Here is a 24,456-nt window from a genome sequence, read left to right on the forward strand (position 1 = left end):
AGGCTCCACGCGGGACTCAATCCTGGGTCTCCAGGATCATACCCTGGGCCAAAGGCAGGTACCAAACTGCTGAGCCACCCAGGCTCCCCCGGCACCTGGGTTCTTGATGTCACAGACGCATTGAAAGTACAGAGAAAACAGACCTATTTTTCAAAATATGGGGTTGTCGATTTTTCTGGAATTGGGCTGTTTTATGAAAGAATTCTTGTGTCCCTGCTGCTGGTTCTTGCATGGGTGGAAGCTGTGCCGTGAGAGAGGGCAGCCAGCTCAGGGTGCAAGGCCCATGGCCACACTGGAGCATGGTGTGTCCAATATTCCAAAGCACCAGAGTGACCCTCTGTCACTTGGTGAAATGCTGGGTCACAGTTACTGACTCATTTACCAAGCCCAGTGACCACCCCTCTGCTGGTACAGAGGGGTCTCAGCGGATATGATTTGTGGTTAATTATTGGCAAAGCAGCATTAGCAGGAGTTGGCTGTCTGCTGAACAGTGGAAACAGTCTCGGTTTCTAAGGACAGGGTGGCTGAGAACATGAGGGTGGGCGAACAAGCCCAAGACGGCACCTTTCCAGACACTTCCTGATGTACTTCACCTTCCCTCCCAGACCGTGGTCACGGGGACACCACTGAGAAGACCAATGCCTTCCGGAGACCCCGAGGCTCTTGTCCCCAGACTTCCACTGAGAAACACACCCACTAGGCATCATGCCAGTAATGGAAGGTTTTGGACTTCCAGAACTGATGGCTTGGAAGCTTGGTGAAAATCATTTTCTTATCACCCCAAATCTACCCAAGAGATGTTTCCTCACTTGTGAGAATGTTTAGGCACATTGAATCATTTGAGGGACCAGGCAAGGATGAATGTATCCTTTGGCTCCCCCTTCATGGAAATTTCTAGTAAATTAAAAGGCCATAATTTGACTATGGATCGCTCTTTTGGACAGAGCTGGGTATTGCAGATCTGCTTTTGTCACCATCGTATCTGCTTCTGTCACCATCCTATGTGTCGAGGGAGTATAGTGAGTAATAAAATACATTAAAAAAAAAAAACACTTAATCTGCTATAACATCTCTATCTCGGGATCCCTGGGTGGCGCAGCGGTTTGGTGCCTGCCTTTGGCCCGGGGCACGATCCTGGAGACCCGGGATCGAATCCCACGTCGGGCTCCCGGTGCATGGAGCCTGCTTCTCCCTCTGCCTGTGTCTCTGCCTCTCTCTCTCTCTGTGACTATCATAAATAAAAAAAACAAAAACAAAAACAAAAACATAAGAACACTTTAAAAAAAAAAATCTCTATCTCGGCTTGCAGAAAACCAGCCTTCTGCTTCAGATGACGAATGGGGACTGGCTCTGTCAACATCCACGTGGTTTGGGCCTTGTCGGAGGTCTCTATTGGAACTGCTTTCTCATCAAAAGGTAAAACTGACCCTTTTATCCCTGAGTTCAGAAACCAGTAGAGAGAGGAGGAAGGCTTCTGAGAACACAGGGGCGTACATGGAGATCACAGCCGCTGACTGGCTTCTGGCTCCCCTGTGTGGCCTATTAGAAATGGGGAGTGAGCGACTCTAAAGTGCTTTTAAAAATTAATTCTGCACATATTTTGAGTCTTTCATCAATGCCCAGTTGGGCTCTTGCTTTTGAAAGACTCTTTTCAGCTGCATTAGCACGACTGAAAATTCATAATTCCAATCCCAAGACAATGCCTTTTCCTTCAAGAAGGCTGACCTCATAGCACTGAATCTACACTCTCATGCTAGGTGTTTCTGCTGTCTTGTGAACTCTTCTTGAGTTAACCTCGGATCTCAGAAGACAACTGTTTTTGCTTGTTGGCGGGTGGAATGACTAACGGTCATCAAAGAGAACCGTGTAAGACAAATTAAGGCTTCCCGGGGTTTTCCACAAATAGATTCCTCTTCATGCTGGCTCACACCATTATCAGGATGCGATAGACTCCCAGCACGAGCCATGTGGCTCTGACGCAGCGCTTTGCAGTCATGTCAACCGAGTGTGCAAAAAACACGTAATTGGCTCTAGCCGTCTTGGGGATGATTTATTCCACATCGAAAAAGAGAAAATGGGAAGGAAAAAGGAAGATGTATTTAGTAGCAGGGACTTCACCTCTAGAGATACAGATTATTATTTCAAGACTTCTGAATTATGTTTAAGGGATGACAGGAGGTAGGAACACAAATATGAATAGGAACTGGAATAGTTTCTTTCTTTCTTTCTTTCTTTCTTTCTTTCTTTCTTTCTTTCTTTCTTTCCTTTCTTTCTTTCTTTCTCTCTCTCTCCCTCTCTCTTCTTTCTTCCTTCCTCCTTTCCTTCTTTCTTTTCTTCTCTTTTTTCTTTTCTTTTCTTTTCTTTTCTTTTCTTTTCTTTTCTTTTCTTTTCTTTTTTTCTTTTCTTTCAAGGTTTTACCTGTTTATTCATGAGAGACACAGAGAGAGGCAGGGACACAGGCAGAGGGAGAAGCAGGCTCCCGGAGGGGAGCCCGATGCAGGACTCCATCCCAGGACCCCGGGATCATGACCTGAGCCAAAGGCAGACACTCAACTACTGAGCCACCCAGGCGTCCCTAAATTTAGTTTCTATTGAGAGGAAGGGTAAGTGGGAAAAGCTCTAACTCTGGAAGGAGTATACCTGAATTTGAGACCTGTTAATGCTGTTCTCTGTACGGTTTTGAGCGAGGTGCTGTCAACACTGGGGCCACTGGCTCAGTCTTGAAGGCACATGAAGACTCTCTCGGGGACACGGAGCCGGCCTCGGGAGTTTTGGAAAGCTCCCCTGGTGATGCTAATGTGCGGCCACAGCTGAGCTAGCCACTGCTGTGGCCACTCAGGTGTTCTCTGAGGGAAGGAATGCATTTCTTTTGTGAGTTGATTTTTCCTATCTGCAAAATGTGGCTAATAACACCCAAACATACCACAGAGGGCCACTGTCAGGAGAAAACAAACCAGGCATGATAAGCAGTGTAGCAATTAAAGTCACTCACAAATCTAAGCTCTCCTTTGTCTGTATCCTTTCCAGGCTCCTAAAAGTTAAAATTCCCAAGAAATGTCTTGAAAGCTACTTTTAGCCTTTCTAAAGGGGAAATTTCAGAGCAACCCGACTCCATCTCTATGTTTAAGATAATCACAACCACATTAATATCGATATTAATGTACATTTACGTTTTAACACAAAATTGATTTCACTTTTTCCCCAAAGCCTCCTAGGGTTGCTCTCAGGCAGAAACACAGCAGCAGGATCAAGAATCCCCCTGAGTCTTTAGACACTTCTGAGTAGTCTGTGCAGAGCCTGGGGAATCAACCACAGATCTTTTCAAATGAGAGAAACAACTTATCTATTATTGGTGGTTAGAGTGACTTTCTTCTGAAAAGCGATGGCTTTGGGTCAAACACTTCATCTGGATAACGGTTCTGCAGCTTTCGAAATCATAGGCAAGGACACAAGGCCCTGATTTGACAGCAAGGGTAGAACTAGCATTTCCAGGGGGGGATGAGTGGCAGGGATTCCCTTGGGAGAACTCACACTCGGGGATTCTGACAATAGTCTTTCTGAGTGACAAGTCAGTGAAGGAAGTAATGTCAGATTCATCTGGAAGATGCTGCATTGCCTTGAATGGCTCCAAGGGATACGTCTGGATGTTCATATACAGATGATCCAGTAGGAGGCCTCAGAGAGGGGTCTGATGGAGCCAAGGTCAGACTCAGACATCCCTGGACAACTGACCTCAAACCTGCTTCACTTTTGTGTAACGTGACTTTGATACAAGAACGAGGCAAAAATGGACAGTGGGACCTACTGGAGTCGGTGGTTCTGCTGTCAACAGAGAAGTCACTGACATGCTTGGTGTCCCCCTGCCCTTCCCAGCATGACCGCCTATGGAGGGGAGGGGTTGGCCAGGGACAGACCTAGGAGAGCCAGGGCTCTAAGGGTCAGGGGCTGCAGAGCACGGAGACCAAAGGAATCCTAACCTCCTTGGCTTCCAGATCTACTGTGAGGGACAAAGGGGAAGCGAAGACCACAAAAGAGGCAGAGGAAAACTGGACGGAAAGTGAAACCCACCTGAGGGAGGAAAGAAGGACCTGATATGTGGTCCCAAAGCTGGATGTCGGAGCCTCTTTTGATTTTCCCACAGTGGAGTTCCAGAGAGTTAGACAGTCTTGGTCAGGAAAGGATGGAAGCCTTGGGCAAAGGCAGCCCCCTAATCGGGTCAGGCATGGAGCCACTAGGGAGAAGCAAGGGTGTGGAGGGGGTGGTTTGCAGGGGTGGGGCTGAAAGGAGGTGGCACCCCACTGCCCTGCACCTCAGCCCTGCATCCTGCATCCCTCATTTCTTCATCCCCGGTCCCCACTGCTTTGCAAAATGCAAGCCTGCCAGATTTGTTCTTTCGGTGACACAGGGAGGCTGTAGCAAGGCAAGGGGTCTCTAGAGGCTTTTCAGGTGCTTCAGATAAAAGTATTTATGCCAAGACACTGCCTCCGGGAGGTGAGGTCAGTCAGAAGTGAGTCTTGGGCTCGGAGCTTAGATTTGTTAACTTTGGTTCACATTCCTCTGTAAGAGAATGTCACACACACGCCAACAGTGAAAATGAGATCTTTAGACATTCAAGTTACAAAGGTCAAGAGCAGCAAATATACATTTAAAGAAGCCAAGATAGGGATCCCTGGGTGGCTCAGAGGTTTAGTGCCTGCCTTTGGCCCAGGGCGTGGTCCTGGAGTCCCGGGATCGAGTCCCACATTGGGCTCCCTGCATGGAGCCTGCTTCTCCCTCTGCCTGTGTCTCTGTCTCTGTCTCTCTCTCTCTCTCTCTCTCTATCATGAATAAATAAATAAATCTTTAAAAAAAAAAAAAAAAAAAAGAAGCCAAGATAAAAGCAACTGGTAAGAGAAAACAGAAAAGTGACAGAATAAATCCAGAACTGGTTCTTTGAAAAAAAACAAACAAAGTCAGTCTAATCAAAAAGAAAAGAAAACCTAAATCTAGTATAAAATACTTGAATGAGAAATTTTCTGGAGGATGGAAATTGATTATAAAAACTTATTTTGTTCAACTATGGAAATGAATTTGAAAATCTAGATTAAAAGCACAAATTCTGGAAAACCATAACAGAAATCTTTACAGAGGACAAAGAAAATCTAATTAAAACAGTTACCATAGAAGAAATTGAGAGTTGTCAAAGAACTATGCCCACCAAAACCCCAAACAATATATTTTAGAGAGGTGGGAGTCCCAAGTAGAAGGTCCCAAGTAGATACTGCCCCAAGTGTGGAGCCTGACCAGGGGTCCAATCCCAGAACCCTGAGATCTCACAACCCTGAGATCTCACAACCCTAAGATCACAACCTCAGCGGAAACCAAGAGCTGGGCGCTCAACTGACTGCGCCACCCAGGTGCCCCACAGGGTAAGTCTATTAAATTTACAAGGTTCAAGAGATGCTCCAAGGCTACTTATATCCTTGAAATTCACAGTGAGGTCTGTGGCCCTGCAGCATCAGCATTACCTGGGAGCTTGTTAGAAATGTAGAATCTCAAATCCCATCTCTGATCTACTGAGTATCATTCATTAATTTCCCCAGGTGATTCTAAGCTCATTAAAGCTTGGATGACACTTGTTTGTTCTTCCACTGGTTGGAGGGCAATGGGTAAATCCAGCACGGTGTGACTGGGGACCGCAAGACTGAAGTGGTATCGGCAGCGCTGGGTTCTTATCTGGAGGCTCTAAAGAAACGTTTGTTTCCAGGCTCATCCTTGTTGGCAGAACTCAGCCTTTGTGGTTGTAGGACTGAGGTCCCGGTTTCCTTTCTGGCCAGTATGATCTGCTCTCCTAGAGGCCTCCCACATTTCTTGCTGTGTGGCTCCTTTTGATGAAGCTGGAATAAGTTTAAAACCCAAATCTTATCCCCACCCCCTAAAAAAAACCTATCTCACCCAAGAACTATTAATGTAAAAAACAAACAAATTGAAACCAAACCACTATGAGTTTTATTTATTTATTTTTAATTTATTTATTCATGACAGACAGAGAGGGAGAGAGGCAGAGACCCAGGCAGAGGGAGAAGCAGGCTCCATGCAGGGAGCCCAATGTGGGACTCGATCCTGGGCCTCCAGGATCTCACTCCAGGCTGAAGGTGGTGCTAAACCGCTGCGCCACGGGGGCTGCCCACTATGAGTTTTAGTAAAATTACTTTAGTTATACCTTGAGAGGATTCTTTTCCATGATCAAATGTGGTTAAGGCTAGGAATGAAAGCTTGGTTCACTATTTGAAGATCTATTACTACAATTCACCCCATTACTTTACCCCAGAAGAGAAAGAAGTGGGTCATGTTCATAGATGTTGAAGTGGCATTAGATACTGTTTAACACTTAACACTTGACCCCAAACAAAAATCCTTAAGATGTCATAAGCCTACGGGAATCCTTAAGATACATACACATGTAGGATATGTTATGTATTAGGTGGGAGTCTAACACGGCCCTTGGTGTGCACGTACTTGTGTCACATTTAATCAGATATTCATCTACGTGCTGCTATATGGACTCTGCTAAATTAATTGGGTGCCAGATGAGCTTATCTTAAGATAGGGAGGGTTTGTTTGATTTGTTTCTTTTTAACTGCTTTTCCTAAAAAGAGAAACAACTTGTAAATTTATCAGGAAATGTCTTAAAGTTATATTCATGCGAATTTTGTACGGAAGGGATGCCATGATAAGTGGAGAGACATTCTCCTGCCGGACAGGGAAACATTATTTGTACAGATGTCAATTATGGTGCAATTAACTTACACGTAAAATTCAATCTCAATAAACAGTCTAGAGAATCCCAATGAAATGACTGGAATTCTAACACCACACGGGAAAAGTAAGTGTGCCAGGATAGGAAAGTTTTGAAAAACAGAATAAAAGGGAAACCAGCTTTACGAGATATTAGCTGGTATTATAAAAGCTGAATCATTATCACAGCTTGCTACTGTCTCATGAGTCAGATCAGCGTCCTAGAGCAGGGAGTCCAGAAGCAGATTCAAATGTAAAGGGCAATCGTGAATATGATAAAGGCTCAGGAGAGGACGGAAGCTCACCATGAGTGCCGGAACAACTGGCTGGCTAGTCGGGGAAGAAAAATTTAAAAAGTAGGACTCCTAACTTACTCCTCCCACCCAAATAAATTTAAAGTGGATTAAATATGTAAATCTTACTGGGGCAGGTGGTTAACTGTTTAACTCTTGATTTCAGCTGAGGGTCCTGGGATTGAGCCCCTTGAATAGAGCTCCACGATTAACGTGGAGTCTGCTTGCCCTTCTCTTCCCCCCTCTGACCCTCCTGCCCACGTGCACTGGTGCATGCTTATAGTCTCTGTCAAATAAATAAATAAATAAATCTTAAAAAAATAGATAAATCTTACAAATAAAGTCATTAGAAAAGGATGTGAAATATCTTTTTTTTTCTTAAAGATTTTATTTATTTATTCATGAGAGACACAGAGAGAGGCAGAGACACAGGCAGAGGGGGAAGCAGGCTCCGTGCAGTGAGCCCAATGCGGGACTCAATCCTGGGACTTCAGGGTCACGTCCTACGCTGATGGTGGCGCTAAACCGCCGAGCCACCCGGGCATCCCAAGGATGTGAAATATCTTAAAAATTAATTAATTATAATTAATTAATTAGAGAGAGAACGAGCAGGGCAGAGACAGAGGGAGAAGCAGGCTGCCCACTGAACAGGGAGCAGATGTGGGGCTTGATCCCAGAACCCAGGGATCATGACATGAGCCAGAGGCAGATGCTTAATCAACTGAGCCACCAGGCGCCCTAAAAATAATTTCTGAATGGAGAAGGCATGACACAAAACCCAAAAGCCATGAAACCCTCATATTTCACCCTGGAACATTTTAAAGTTTTCACATGGAAAAAAACCCCTTACGTTAAAAAAACTAGAGAGCAAACCTTAAACATGTAGCAAAACACTAATTTACTTCACATATAAAGAATTCTTGTAAGTCAAGAAAGTAGTAAATGACCAACAAATAGGAATGCAAATAATTCTTTGGTCAAGAATAGAAAGAGTCCGTGGAAAAATAAACACAAGCGACTGGCTAACACACACACAGAGACTTAAGTCTCCCTCAGGATTAATGCAATCCAAATTAAAACAACACAGTTTCATTTTTTTTTTTCAAGTAAGACCTAACAACATTCAAAAGAACATTGTGATGTACTAGGTTGGCGAGTGTGCGGGGAAAGGGACACTCCCATCTTCCTGGATCGGAGGCGCGATTATCTGTGGAGGCTGATCTAGAACAGCTACCGAAATTAAAAATGCATCCTTCAACCCAGCAAAATCAAATCATGTGTACAAAGCCATCATTATGGAAACAAAAGATGGGAATGTCAATGACCATTTGATCACAAATCTGTAGCTCTCATATTCTACTTGACTTGGGCTTCCATAAATATGCTTGGCACTTCTCCAGAAAAGGACAATTTGCACCATTTGCAGGAAAACTGCACATTAGAAAAGGGGCTGATAATTGTTGCCTGCGCTTGAACAAATGCTGTTTCGGTCACGGAAGGGAACAAAAACGACAAAAGATAATAAAAAGATTAGGTATCAGAGATTGAATGCATTAATCATGCAATCTCTGCATAAGGATGAAAACAGGGATCTGCTCAGAAATAATTAAGATGTAATTATAAGAGCTGGAATGATTATTTTAAGTGCTTGCAGGTGGTAAAGAAAACCAACTACCAGCTTGTAATTATGGCGGAAACTGAATAGATACATGCAGCTTTGAAATGTTCATTATATCCATGAAGACATAAAAATATTTTATCTTCAGATGGTGGAAAGGAAATTTGGAAGATAGACAAGAAATCAAGTCGTTGAAAATCATGGTGATAGAGGTAGGGGCGCCCTTGGAAATCAACTTGCTAAAAAAAAAAAAAAAAAAAAAAAAAAAGAAATCAACTTGCTGTTTCCAGTGGTAAAGGATCTTGGAGAGGGGCAGCTTCAAGTCTTCCTGGCCAGTGCCCGGGGGTGGGGGTGGGGGTACTGTGTTCTGGGGTCTAACAGGTGCAGGGCAGTTACACTGAGCCATCCCAGGGACCACATTCCACCTAGTTCCCAATTTATTTGGGAGAAGAACCACATTCCTTTTTTTTGTTAATTAAAAAAAAATTTTTTTTTTTTTTGAAGAACGACATTCCTAAGAGGGCTGGTTTTTCAATTGTTCTTCCAACCTGTGAATCCAGGTTCTGGATCTGTGAATCTCCCAACCAGTGAATCCACTGGACAAGTTGGGGTCTGGAGCCTCTGGATTCCTGACAACCTGTGACCTTGGGTACGGGAGGGAGGAGAACTAGTCTGTGTCAACTGTTTTCCACTCTGCTCAATGCTTTAGGGCTCTCCACGTCCTGCCTGCTTCCCTCCAGGGGGCTGTGAGTATTCTGGTCAGAAGCGTCTCAGGATCAGATGTGGGTTTGCTTCAGGCTGGGAGCCCAGGGGCTCTAGGGTAGAGCGGGTACTAGGAGTTTGGCTGCCAGCACCTTCCAGAGGCCAATGCCCCAGGGCATCTCTGGGGCGCGATGCCCCTGTCGCATACTGTGCACCTGTGCTGAGACTATAACCTGCATGTACTAGGAGTCCTGCAAGGCAGCAACCAGTCATAAGTTTTCTAACTAGAGGATCTCTTAGGGAATGAAATCTTACACTGTAGAGTGCCTTGTCTATGTTAATATATATTTTACAAATTTATTTGAGAGAGAGAGAGTGAGAGAGTATGTGAGCAGCAGGGGAGGGGCAGAGGGAGAGAGAGAGGAAGAGAGAGAGTCCCAAGCAGCCTCCCCGCCGAGTGCCGAGCCCAACAACCCCAAGATCGTGAGCTGAGCTGAAACCAAGAGCCGGATGCTTAACCGACTGAAGCATCCAGGTGTCCCTCTATGTTAATTTTTTTTTTTTTTAAATCCTAGGATGTGGCCTTTGGTCTGATGTATTTTGTATCAAATCTCATGAATGTGATAAAACAGCCCAACACTTAATACGCATGTCTCCCGAAACAGCTTGATGTACCGTTTGGAGTTGTTACTTGGTGCAGAAATTTATGGCATCAGACTCCTGGATTTATTTTCTCTGGTGTTTGTTTTGTTTTTGTATTTTACAGAATGTACACTGCCATCTGCAGCTGGCTCTCTGCTGGCAAATCCATGCCATTTTAAGGAGATAAGATTCTCTGGATTTGACAAAGAGGAAAAACAGAGCTCATAATTCTGAGGTGAATCACAGCAATTTGTCTGGTGCTCTGTGACCTATAAATGAACCAGAATTCAGGGCTGGGGTTTGCTTTTTCTATCTTGTAACTACTATACTAAAGATATTCTAATGGCCAGCATGATGTGCTTTATAAACAGGCCGTACTTGTTATCAAAGGGGAGGAAAAACTAGGCAGGAAAAAAAAATATTGGCTGGATGTTTCTCATACAGCAGAATTGTTTTTTTGTTTTTTAAAGATTTTATTTATTTATTCCTGAGAGACACAGAGAGAGAGAGAGGCAGAGACACAGGCAGGCTCCATGCAGGGAGCCCGACGTGGGACTGGATCCCGGGACTCCAGGCTCACGCCCTGGGCTGAAGGCGGCGCTAAACCGCTGAGCCACTCAGGGATTCCCAGCAGAATTGGTTTAAATCAAATCAACATAGTTTTATCATTTTCCCCTGTGAAAAAACACACTCTACCGGACACATGCTAGGCACTCGTGTTTGTGACGCTCTTGTCATAACTGCCCAGTGTTTTCTAAACTCCGATCATGTGGGAACCAGCTTGACTTTTTTGGCCAAAATCCATGTAAAACCTAATTACTATTTATTTACTTATTTATTTACTTATTTTCACTAAATTGACCCAGTTTCTATTTAAATAAATGCACTGATTACACTTTATATTTCTACTGAGTTACTCTATTGCCTGTCAAGCCTGTTTTTTTTTTTCTTCTTTTAATTAAAGAGTGGGAGAAGTGTTAAAGGCATGCCAGAACCAAAAAGGAGTCTTTCTCTTGGACGACATAAGGGCTGGAAGAGAAGAGAACAGGAAATCACTTTATATTATGTGATGTCACGTCTACTTTCTTCCTATAATGACCTGGAAACCCCCTCTCAAGGCCACCATGTTGCACTACTCGAGAGCCATAGACTGCAATGCGAATGGCTTCCCTCAGAGTTGTGCAGTGCACAGCCTGACCAACCATAAATGTCCCTCACTTTGCAAAACAGTGACGGAGCCCAAAAGGCTCCGTAAAAAGAGGTAAAGGTACAGAGGTAAAAAGAGTAGCTTAGTGAGTACTATCATGGAAGAGAAAAAGGATCTTATCACTTAAAGCCAGCATACCTTGAAATACTTTTTTTTTTTTTTGGCTTTTATCCTTTGGTATCATCTCAGATAAAAGAAAGAAATGTAAGAGAGCAGAAGGCACACAAGGTCGAAGAGCAGATGTCCTGAATTCTAATTTCCAGGTCTCTGGGAAGCCAGTGTCTGGTGTGAGTATGAAGTGAGTAGCCCTACTTCATCACCAAGATCCTTTGACTACTAAGGCCACAAGGACTCCCTCTCCCTATTCTTCATAAATTCACCTCCTTTATTTTAAAGGTGCATCTCCCCACCCCATAGCCTTTCAAATTCAGTTTGCAGCTCATTCCAAAAATGGAAAAATAATCTGGTATTTTTCTCAAACTGAGGGTCCTCCCCGGGTGCAGCCACTTGTACGACGATGGGCTTTGCTGAGAGCCACCGAGTCTGGCCCCACACTGGGGGTTTGTTTCTTTGTTTCGTCTTTTTTCCCCCAGTTGTAAGTAGGCAGACCTGTGCTCCGCAAGTTCAGATAAAACTTCTCTATCTTGGTGAACTTCCTAACAAAAGAAATGGTCAGAGCAGCCCAACCTTTTGTAAGCTTATTGCTGCGGCCTTTTAACTTGTGATTTTACCATATATGAAGGCTTCATTGTTTTTCATAAACTGGATTTTCTTTTTCCTTTCTTTCGGCATTATTTGGGTATTTAATTTTCTTGTCTTTTGGTAACCCTACTTCCAAGGGCCTAGCAAGGGGGCTGTAGGTAAGCTTCTCTCTTATTTGATTCTTTTTTTTTTTTTTAAAGAGTTTATTTATTTATTCATGAGAGACACAGAGCAAGAGAGAGGCAGAGACACAGGCCTAAGGAGAAGCAGGCTCCATGCAGGGAGCCCGATGTGGGACTTGATCCCGGGTCTCCAGGATCACGCCCTGGGCTGAAGGCGGCTCTAAACAGCTGAGCCACCCAGGCTGCCCTCTTATTTGATTCTTATAGGATTCTCAACCTTGACTGCACATTGGAATCCTTGGTGGGGGGGTGGGGGGGAAGGATGGGTGGGCATCTAAGAACACCTGTTTTTCACCTCCAGCATATCTGCCTTAATTGGTCAGGGGTGCAGCCTGGGTATCAGGATTTTTAAAAGCCGATAAGGTTAATTCAAAGGTGTGTCTGAACTGGGTGTTATATGTTGGCAAATTGAATTTAAATAAAAAATTTAAACAAAACAAAAAAGTGCATCTGAGATTGAGAACCACGGCACTGGATTTAGTGGTGCAAACTCTACTGTGCATATAAGCCTCCTGGGGAATCTTGCTAAACTGTAGATGCTGAATCAGTGCACCTGAGGTACCGGCCTCAGATTCTGTGCTCCGAACAAGCTTCCAGGGAACACGCTGCTGGTCGAGGACCACACTTCCCACAGCACCAGAGGAGTCAATCCACTTCCAACTGTCCTTTTTTTTTTTCAAACCAGGACTCATTAGCGCTGACCTTCATTCTTTTCCTGTCTTATCCCTACACGTTCACACATGACTCAATAGGCCGCGCTGGTATTTTTGCACACATGCTGCTGTTTTGTTGTGATAGTGAAGATTCTGTTTCCACGTGAAAGATTCTCTGAAAAAAGCAAAAGGCTCCCAAAGAGTAGGGGGCAACTGCTGATCTGGGGGGGGGGGGTCCATCTAGAACTGAGTTGGGATGAAGATGATTTTAGGTTGAGGACATTTGGGCTCAACAGGTGCAGAAAGAAATCTTTGTGGAACTTCGTTTAGCTGCTTGGACGTGGCAACTTCTGGAAAATGAGATTGCCGTTCTCTCCTCTGGGCAGCTGTCACTCCCAGGAAGGAGATGGAGAGTAGCATACTAAACGTGCTCTCCCAGGGGACTTTGGCCTTGAAGAACACAGACCATTCAGAGCTGCACAAACAGCACTATTGCACACTTTCTTATCTCCTTTTTTTTTTTTTTTTTTTTAGAAATCCATTTGTTTTTCCCATGGAGACCTTTTCTCCTCCTTCCTTTTTCTCTACTAGTAAGGCATTTTAACAACTAACATTAATTGAGCTACTTCTGTGAGCTCCTGTATGCACAGGAACATTTTTTTTCTCCTGTTAATATGCCTTTTATCAGGTGTTTTTTTGTTTTTCGTTTTTAGACAAGGCAAAGATGGAGAGAGAACCCTAAGCAGGCTCTACACCCAGCATGGAACCCAATGTGAGCTCGATCTCATGACCCTGAGATCATGACCTGAGCTGAAACTGGATTCAGATGCTTAACCGACTGAGCCACCCAAGCACCCCTGCCTTTTATCACTTTAATTTGCAGGCCCCCATAGACAGAACATGAGACAACAGAGGGAAAGTTCTTCTCTGACACTAGTAAGTATCCTTCCCTTATTTTTCTCTGTTCCCTGTGCAGCCCTCCACCCCCATTCTCTCATTTTCTTTAAAGAAAAAAAATCCAATTACGTTATCTAAATAAGCCTTCTGCTTCATAGTTCACAAGCTATTTTCTATCCCTTTAATAAAGTTCATGAGATAGACACACATATTCTTCTAGAAGTATCCCCCAAATATGGAAATGGCTGGCAAAGAGGTTGATGCAGCGGCCGGCCAACACCAGGTGAGGACTCTGCTCAATGCAAGTGGCAATTCTCTGCAAATGGACCTTTTGTGACAGTGCAACCATAATATCGGGGTTACAGATATTTGATTTAAACATTGAGGGGCACCTGGGTGGCTCAGTCAGTTCAACATCTTGCCTTCAGCTCACGTCATGATCCCAGGGTCCTGGGATCAAACCCTAAGTCAGGCTCCCTGCTCAGCGTGGAATCTGCTTGACCCTCTCTCTGCCCCTCCCCCTGCTCCTGCTCTCTCTCTCTTTCTCTCAAATAAATAAGATCTTTAAAAAAAATAAACATTGAATAATTACACAAATGTTCCCTACATACATTTTTTTTTTTTTTTATGATAGTCACACAGAGAGAGAGAGAGAGAGGCAGAGACACAGGCAGAGGGAGAAGCAGGCTCCATGCACCGGGAGCCCAACGTGGGATTTGATCCCGGGTCTCCAGGATCGCGCCCTGGGCCAAAGGCAGGCGCCAAACCGCTGCGCCACCCAGGGATCCCCCTACATACATTTTCACTACGTCAATCACAAGAATGAATGCACGTAAAGCATGGTTTTTTTTTAAAAAAACAAATGAACTCAAAACTGTCTGGCCCCTGCAACTTTATCTCTCAGACGATAAAGCAAATACTTTGCTAATTAATGTGAGTTTACGTTGGCCCAGAGTAGCATCTAGAGGTTTTTTTTTTTTTTTCTTTTTTGCATCTAGAGGTTTTTGAAACAGGTTTCTTGGCAGCCGCTGTGGACCACACACGCTCATGGCCTCTCGCAGGAAGTACCTGGAACCACATAGGAACCTGCGCGTTTCAAAGATCACGCGTGGTCTCCGTTTGCTCTGGCATCTGGAGGAACCGATCTGAGAAATCTCTATTCCTCGGTTGCCCCAACATAGGTCTTTTCTCAGCTCATATTTTCACTCCTACTTTTCTTCTCCTGGCATGAGGAATGCTTTCCTTTGTTCAAGGCAGCCCATGAGGAAAACCTGGCCCGCTCTGTAACCCTAACAACATTCATGAAAGAGAATTCCTTCCAAGTACCCTTGGCACACAGCACCCCTCCTCGTGTTCTAGGAATCCATGTGTGGGGAAAAAAGAGGACTGTTTAGTCTGTAAATTGGCCATTCTGACAATGGGGCAATTCTGGCTTCCTCTGGAGCTTTGTAAAGCTTGGCCGCACAAATCCTGGCAAGCAGTCACAGTGACAAGAGCTGCGCCGCAGCCGATAAACACCGAGCACGGGCTGGAATGTGTGGAGAGCAATCAAACGGGTGACGTTTACGTGATGAACTGTTAGGAGTTAGAAGTTAGGATGGGGGAGACTTTGGAACCTCGACTGGATGCTCAAGCCTCATGGCAAATCGCGTCTGATATAATAATAACCACATCGTTAATACGATTGCTGTTAAGCTTCGCAAAAGCTTGCTGCACCTCTGTAACCACGCTGAGTGCTGTAGGTCATCGTCCCAGAAAGAACTCTGTACATTGGGCCTCTTATCTCCATTTTATTCATCGCTCCTCCTCAGCAAGGAGATGAGGAATGAGCTCAGGAAGCATGCCCAGGCATGAGACAGTGATGGAGACATGGGGACTGTTAGATTTGGAGCTCACAGAGAGATCACCTCCACTCTTCACTTTATGGGTGACAACGCAGAAGCCCGGGGAGGTCACCCAAGTGGCCCAAGGTCAGGCTGGGTAGAGGAAAGAGTAAGACCTATGGCTCTCTGCCCCTTGGTGTCACAGGCATGCTGAATTTGCTCCCAATTAATTTTGCGGCCAAGAGCCGTAGCCTTACTGTAGGGCCTGTCCTTCCAAATTACATCTCTTATCACCACCAGGAGTGGGACTAAATACCCGGAGTCCTATAAGCTTAAATGGACCTCTTAAAATCTGGAGGGCTACAGGATTATTCACATAAATACAGGGTCAGGAGATGGATCTCTGTGTTGCTTTAGGCCAATCTTTTCCGGGGCGCCTGCACGGTGCATTGGGTTAAGTGTCTGACTCTTGGTTTCAGCACAGGCCCTGATTTTGGGGTCGTAAGATCGAGCCCCGAGTAGGACTCCGTGCTCAGCACAGTGTCGGCTTAAGCCTCTCTTCCTCTCCCTCTGCCCCTCATCCCCTCAAATAAATAAATTAATTTTTAAAAAAATCTTTCCCCTGGTAGTAGACCTTGACTGTGGGGCTGCAGTGAGAGTCCTAAAGGCAAGGGCCAGGTGATCCGAAAGTCACATCGTAGACATCAGTTTTGGTGTCTCCCAATTTCGCGTCAATGAGGAATAGTCAACAGTTCCCATGTTTCTTACCTTCACCTTGTTGTTCTTGGCTCTGAGGCCAGCTGATGCTTGTAACTTTTGGGCACTTGGTATGTGCCAAGCGCTCCTGGGCTCACACGTTCCCTCATTGCCTTGATCCTCCAACAGCCTTACCAGTTCGGGTACGAACCCCTCTAACAGATGAAGAAACTGAGGTTTAAAGAAACGAAACAAGCCGACCTTACCTGAATCCAAGTGATCTAAGTGCCAGGGGTCGGTGGCGGACGACATGGGTGACAGGGTCAGCGGGGAGGCTCCGCAGTTGGACTCCACCAGTTCGCCCTGGATGTGAACGTGAGCGGAGGCGTTTGTCTGCCTCAAGGCCGCCTTGAGGGGCGCAATCTGGTTGAACTGCACTCTGGAGAGGCACCCAGTGAATCCCGGGGTGTTGTATTTGTGAATCTCTTGGTCAATCTTCCCTGTTTCTAAAAGAGAGAGAAAGAGAAAATAAACATCTTCTCCCGCTCACCGTATTCCCGCTGTAAAATGTCCTCGTCTTTGAAGGCCCGTGTCCAAATCTTACTGTGGGTTTCAGTTTAAGATGTTATATTCTCTTAGATGAAATGTTAATGACTCGATGAAGCTCAGGGCTGGAGACTTCGTGGGAAAAGAAACTCCCGTGTTACTAGAGAACGTGTAGGGTGAGGAGAAGACGATTCTACTTGTTAAAATACGCACATGACGACCTTCCCGACACCTGTGGTTTTGTTGAAACCAACCACATTCACTTGGTTCTGATTGATCCTTCTCCTCCTTTCCCTCGTACGTATGTCAAACAAGGCCCCCTCCTGGTGAATTATGCTTCCGTTCTGTACCCCGTTTCTAACTTTCTTCTTCGGAATTCTTTATTAAAAAAAAAAAAAGAAGTAGAGAGCGTTCCCATAGCCTGTAATAGGGCGTCTTCTTTCTTTAGCCTCCAATGCCCGTGGAATTCTGAGGTTTTTAGAATCTCTGCAAGTTTTTTTTTTTAATCTTTTTAAAGATTTGTTTATTTATTTATGAGAGAGAGAAAGAGGCAGAGACACAGGCAGAGGGAGAAGCAGGCTCCATGCACTAGGAGCCCGACATGGGATTCGATCCTGGGGCTCTAGGATCGTGCCCTGGGCCAAAGGCAGGTGCCAAACCTCTGAGCCACCCAGGGATCCCCCCTCCCAGCAAGTTTCTGATGGAGGTTTTGGCAGTCAAGAAACTTTCCCAACTCAACTACAAACATCCATACACACCTGAGAATCCCTACCCAGTCTAACATCTTCCTAAAAACTCACAGTCAGATCAGAGGGGGATTTGAGGAGAGCTACCGTTCCAGTTAATACAACCAGTTCTATCGTCTTCCCAGTTGGATCAGTAATAGCAAGCGTCTTTTTTGACCGTCCATCTTGAGTTTTACAATCTACGTGGTAGAAATGAACATCGAGGGAGCCCTAGACCTTTTGTATTGGTGGTTCTCACAAATGTGCTTCCTGGACTAGCAATGAGCATCACCTGGGAATTTGTGAGGCGTCCTGCGGGTGGGACCTGGCAGTCTGCATCCCCAAGCTCTCCAGGTGACTCTGTGGCCTGCTAAGGCTTGAAAACCATGGCATAGGCTGTGACTGTGCAGTGCCACCAACCCAGGGCCAAAGGCCCTTCAGAGAAGAGCAACTTGTGTTCTGGACAGGCGATTATGCTAACGTGATGACTCTTTTATTTTTAAAGATTTTATTTATTTATTCATGAGAGAAACAGAGAGAGGCAGAGATATAGGCAGAGGGAGAACCAGGCTCTTTGCAGGGAGCCCGATGCGGGACTCGATCCCAGGACCTCGGGATCACACCCTGAGCCAAAGGCAGAGGCTCTATTGCTAAGCCACCCAGTCACCGCATGATGACTCTTTTAAAACCAAGGACAAGGATGTGAGGTATTTACCCTTCCACTTGGACTATGAAAAACACAGACTTTGGGCAACAGAAGGGTACCTACTTCTTTAAAAAGTTGAAATCAGAGCAAGTGATGTTTCTTACTGGGGAATGAACTCGGGTGAGGTAGTCTTATAAAAATTTACTGCCCATTCAGGAAAGAATAAACCAGTACAGAAGGGAGCTTTTAGGCCTTGGGGGCACAAGTGAATGTATCGATTATTTGTCATATTGAAGAATGAGTTCAGTGACCGACCTGTAGTAATCCCATGTGAATTTTGATGAACAGGAGAGATGGGCAGCAGGGAATGGTAATGCTGGGGATTCTTTTTTTTTTTTTTTTTTTTTAAGATTTCATTTATTTTATTTATTTATTTTTATTTTTATTTATTTATTTTTTTTATGTAGTCATACAGAGAGAGAGAGAGAGAGAGGCAGAGACATAGGCAGAGGGAGAAGCAGGCTCCATGCACCGGGAGCCCGACGTGGGATTCGATCCCGGTCTCCAGGATCGTGCCCTGGGCCAAAGGCAGGTGCCAAACCACTGCGCCACCCAGGGATCCCTAAGATTTCATTTATTTATTCATGAGACTCACAGAGAGAGGCAGAGACACAGGCAGAGGGAGAAGCAGGCTCCCTGCAGTGAGCCCGACACGGGACTCGATCCCAGGACCCTGGGATCACAACCTGGGCCGAAGGCAGACGCTCAACCACTGAGCCACCCAGGTGCCCCAGTGCTGGGGGTTTTAACAGGGGCTCACTCAGACAAGTACATAAAGAAATTTTAATTAACGATTCCCCATAGTTTTCTCCTGCAGTACATTTCAGTCTGTGACGTTGAGTGAGTGCATGTTCCAGTTAGGATGGGGAGGCGGAATGTACCTGTGACTGAACAAAAATCCCACAGTCAGGATGTCTCTTTGATGACAGGGAAGAGGCTCTAGTCCCACTGACACCTCACTGACTGTTCTCTTTTTCTCCTCAATGATTATAGGATTACTGAGTGAATGAACACATTGATTCATGGAATGAATGAATACGAATTCAATGATTCGTTCTTCGTCTCCTGGTCTAGTATCAGAATTTCTTGTTCTGGGTTCACCAACTTGCCTTCCATGCAAAGAGTTCCTATACTTGGTTTCTCTCCTCTCCCCCCAGCAATCTGCCTTCCTCTGAAACGTCTTCAGACCAAGGAGACTCAGGCTGACTCTGTTCCCAGGCTGGGAAGGGAGACCTCGGCTCCTGGCTGTCCCAAATTCCTACCAGGCTGACGCCTGTGGTCAAGGCACCAGAACAAGTGGCTGTTTGGTGGTAGGAAACTGGGAGCCTCTTCAGCTCAATCTGCTGCTTCTCATCCATAAACGGGGAGTTCTTTTTAGCCTGCCCAGCCTTGGAGTAGGGCTCACGAAGGAAGAATTCCGGGGCTGGCAGCTACTGCCATCTGGTGGGACTTCAGTTCAATTCAATTCAATTCAATTCAATTCAATTCAATTCAATTCAATTCAATTCATTGCATGGGTTCAGTGCCTGGCAGCAGTAGCAGGAAGACAGAGATAAATACAGAATTTTACCCTGAGTAGCTCACAACATAGCTGGGGAAACAAGCACGCAAACAACTAAGTAAAAAAAAAAAAAAAAAAAAAAAAAAGTTAAAAAAAAAACAAAAACAAAACCAAACCAAACAACTAAGTACTCCAACTGAACAAACTCTGTACGAGACCAAGAGTTAACAGGTACTGAATTTTTAAACTTAGATGCTTTAAACAAATGCTAGATGTTTTCTACAAATTAGACACTTCATACCCAGAACAACCGTATGGAAAAGGGAGCATCATCATCCCTAGGGAATGTACGGGAAAACTGAGGCTTCTGCTTTAGACCCCTTGGCTGGTGGGGCTGGCCAGGCTGACGCCAGAGCCTCTGGCACCATGATTTTCTGAGCTGAGAAACAAAGCATGTATTTGGCAAAATTATCAAAGTCTACGGTAGATCCGGGAGGCAAGTTTGCTTGGGGTTCTGGAGAGCACTTTAGGGGAGGTATTGCTAGAACGAGGGTGGTTTTGGGTTTTGTCTTGTTTTGTGGTTAAGAACACTTTTAACATAAAATCTATCCTCCTAACGCATTTTTAAGTAGGACGTATGATGTTGTTAACTCCTCTTGCAAAAGTGAAAACAGTGTGTCCTTTGCCCCATACCCTGCAGCCCCTGGCAGCCAGCATTCTACTCTCTGCTTCTGTGAGTTTGACTAGTTTCGATTCCTGATATAAGTGGGACTATGTAGTTTGTTCTTCTGCATCTGGCTTATTTCACTTAGCACAATGTCCTCCAAGTTTATCCCTGTTGGAGCAAATGGCAGGATTCCCTTTTCTTTTCTTCTTTTTTTTTTCTTAAAGGTTTTATTTATTTATTCAAGAGAGACACACAGAGAGAGGCAGAGACATGGGCAGAGGGAGAAGCAGGGTCTCTGCGGGGAGCCTGATGCTGGACTCGATCCCAGGACCCCGGGGTCACACCCTGAGCCGAAGGCAGACGCTCAACTGCTGAGCCACCCAGATGCCCCTGGATTCCCTTCTTTTAAAGGCTGAATAATACTCCACTGTGTATATGAACATTTAGCTTGTGTTCAAATTTTTGCTATGGATGAATAATGCTGCAAGGAACATGGAGCGCAGATGTCTCTTCGAGAACCTGATTTTAATTCTTTTGGGTATATACACACCCGGGAGTAAGACTGCTGGGTCCATGGTGATTCTAATTTTAATTTTTTGGGGGGAACTTCCACACTGTTTTCCATAGTGGTTGCACCCTTCTACACTCTCAGCAATTTCTCTACATCTTCACCAACGCTTCTGTCTTGTAGAACTAGGCTTTGAGAATAAAAAGAAAGAGAACACCAGGTTGAGTTTGTTATGAGTTATGTTCTGGGACCGGTGGGAGTCTGATGGGGTCAGAGCTCAGGCCAGATTGGGAAGAGCCTTGAATGCCACCTTAAGATGTTTGTAGTTAAGTTGGAAGCTCAAAGATGTTGAAGCTGCAGAAGACTGTGATGGAAACTGTGTTAGAAAGAGAATTCTAGTGACGGCACAGCACCTGCTCTGTGCAAGTGGTCCCATGAGCCCCCCCCCCCCCAGGCCCCTGCAGACTCCCTGGGCTAGACAAGCACCCTTGTGGCCATAGGGCTGCGGCAGGGTTAGGCCGTGGATGGGGGTAAGCGCCTTGTCCGTCACCAGCATCCCCTTGCCCTTTGCGAAGCTGTGATACAATCTGTAGTGAGTCAGTTCCGGTTTTGTTGCCTCTGCTAGAGATTTAGGTTGGGAACTTCTGACTCCAGCTCATTTCACAGGGTCCCTAACTTAGCTTTCTGACCTTTCCGTAAGGCAAGCTTCCCTATCCCACGCAGAAAATGAACAGTTTCAAAGCCATATCTGTCTGAGGGCTCCAGTTTAATGTCGGGTCCCCGTTTCTTAAAGAAGTGTCCCCTTCTGAATATCTCCCTCTGAGATGACAGACACAAGGCAGATGGCCAGAGGCAGGCCCCAGGAAGGGGGTTCAGATGCGGATCAGGGACCCCCCGATGGGGGGAAGGAGCAGAGGCTCTCAGGCTCAGCTGGAGGGGGCTGTGAGCACTGGTAGAAATGTCAGCTGGGGAGGCCTAGGTGGCTCAGAGGTTGAGCATCTGCCTTCAGCTCAGGGCGTGATCCCGGGGTCCTGGGATCGAGTCCTGCATCAGGCTCCCCATAGTGAGCCTGCTTCTCCCTCTGCCTGTGTCTGTCTCTTTCCGTCTCTCATGAATAAATAAATAAAATCTTAAAAAAATAAAAGAGAAATGTCAGCTGGGTGGGCGAGGCTGGGAGCTGGGCTGCAAGCACCAGCCCTGCAATGAACTGCTGGTGCTTTTGCCTCTTAGGGGCTCCTGCACTCTGCTCACTTTCTTCTTTAGCTTTCTCCCCACCTTTTTTTATTCTACATGGGGGAAAATCCCCAGTGTTTCAACTCTTGTTCTTTTCTTGAAAGTGACTGGGTCACAGTAGTGAGTTCTGATGCCCAGGAGAGCAGAACCAACATTTCCATATCCAGATGGAGCTCCAAATCCACTTGACGTCAGCTGAGACCCGTTCCCCTGGAGTGGGGCTGGAGATTGCAATAGATGCTCTCGATTCTTCAGGTCCAGGTGGTTCCAACTCTGGGCCATGGGATAATAGCATGAAAAGCTTCTACATGGGCGAGGTACTGTGTTTAGTACTCGTTATGTGGTACATTAGATCCCCACTTCACAGATGAGAAAACTGAGGCATAGAGAAGTCAAGGCTTTGCTAATGAATGAACCCTTCATGTAAAAAGACAGAGAAGCCAAGTGTTTTATTCTTAATTCTTCTCTGAAAAAAACAGACTATATTATGTTGTTTTTAGATTCACTTGGATTTTGGCATTTCTAGTCACGCACTCTAAAAATGTCCAAAAAAGCTTTCAGTGGCTATTAGAGACTGCTTTAAGACCAGGTTTCATTAGTGACTTGGCCAGTAAAAAAAAGTAAAAAAAAGAAAAAGCCACACACTGATGTCAAAGCTTTGTCAACATCAGTTAAAGCACCAGCGAGTCCTGTCAACGGCTTGTCTGGAATATAAATCCGTCCTTCTTAGGAACATCTAACGCATGATAGTAAAGCTATCGCTTTAGTGTTTTGAGCTCATTACAGGTAAATTATGTTAATCTGTAAAATTGATTGAACGGGTCTCACACCGAAATCAAATATCACAGCACAATTTACTGTAAGAAACTGCACGGAGACGTCTTGGCCAAGGCGTCGTGTTGGGGAGGCCTGCTTGAAGAATGCAAATTTTAGAAAGGCGGTACAATCACTTCTGAAATTAAATTCTCAAGCTGTAATTAGCCCTTTAATGTCTTACCTTCAAGATGCCGTGGGTTATAGCAAATAGCCCACTTAAAATGACACGATTTCAGGTGACACCTTGCAATGAAATGCACACTGCTGATTCTTTTAAGGAGGAGGCAGCAATTATATTTGCAATACATTAGGGAGCTTTCTGGCTCCTGCTCCTGCTCTTGGGCTGCTGAATACCAAGTGCCCAGCAGGAGTGCTGTGAGAATTGAGAGGAGAGGGGGTACCCCACACAAGCAACCCCCGGCCCCACCGACCTCGGATCCGTGCCGGGGCCCTGTGCACTTGCATGAGCACTGCCTCAGCGGCTGGACAGCCAGATGCCAACACCCCCATAGAGATTTCTCATTTAGAGACTATTTAAACTCATCCATATATTCTTCTTGTGCATCCCATGGGATCTAGCCATCAGCTGATTTTTTTTTTGTTTTATTTTATACGTTTTAGAAATTCCTATCAATGTTCTTTTGGGGGGCAGGGGATGGGATATTCTGAAATATCCCTGTAAACTCAATCCTTTACTTTCTATGAAAGAGACAAACGATCTTAGAATGTCAGTAGGACCCAATTTAAGACTTTTGATAAGGCTCGCTGTGTGCCTGTCACTGTGTTAGGGGCTGGGGAGTTACCTTTTAAGAATCTGTACAATTAGGCAAATTGAACTCCAATTAAAAAAAAAAAAAGAATCTGTAGGATGGATGGAGATGGTAGGACAGGGGTCCAGCCCACAAGCTCATCTTTGCTCTGCAGAGACTCAGGTGCACCTGGCTCCAGGGCACTGTCCCCTCCATTCCCTCCCTCTGCTCCCAGGGAATATTCCTACTGGTGGCACTGGGGGTAGCCTTAGGTCATTCTCGGGCTGGACATTAAATAGCACGTGATCCCAGGTTGAGAGGAAGTTCCTTTCTTCTCATTTAATCCTTCAAAAAAAGAGGGTGTCAGGTTGGCTCAGTGTGGGACTGGACCATCTTTTTTACCACTCTGACACTTGCCAGTTTAGCTTTTTAATAACCGCCCTCAGACCTGCTCCAGCAGAGGTCACCGCTGGATTTCCCAATATTTCCATGGCGCGTTTTTTTCACCAACAAGTGCTACTGGTATTTCAAGATTTCCTTATAACGTGCTCTCATTTGAACACACATTCATTAAAGAGAAAATGGTGAGTCTATTTCGAGAACAATGTTAACTCAATAGCACAAAAGAGGTAACCAGAAATGGGAAAAATGTAAACAGAAAAGGCAAAGACCCGATGCCCTGTTGGCTCTCAAATTACTGTTCTTTGGGGAATATCGTGGTGGAGAAGCTTGGTGCTCCTCTAAAACCCTTAATTTTCGGCCCGAGACACCTCTGTTCCACTCACATGGAATAATCCCATTGTCTTTCTCTGT

General features: G+C 45.2%; 1 protein-coding gene across 1 annotated transcript in view; it reads right to left on the bottom strand.

The window, feature by feature from the left end:
• The window catches only part of CNTNAP2 (contactin associated protein 2), a 1,945,511-nt gene that overhangs the window by 18,133 nt on the left and 1,902,922 nt on the right, over nucleotides 1-24,456 (bottom strand). The window contains exon 22 of the mRNA XM_072762802.1: nucleotides 16,459-16,698. Within this exon, the coding sequence (XP_072618903.1) occupies nucleotides 16,459-16,698 (240 nt within the window). The remainder of the gene's footprint in view (nucleotides 1-16,458; nucleotides 16,699-24,456) is intronic.

Source organism: Vulpes vulpes, chromosome 7 (assembly GCF_048418805.1).
Source record: "Vulpes vulpes isolate BD-2025 chromosome 7, VulVul3, whole genome shotgun sequence".
Lineage (NCBI taxonomy): Eukaryota > Metazoa > Chordata > Mammalia > Carnivora > Canidae > Vulpes > Vulpes vulpes.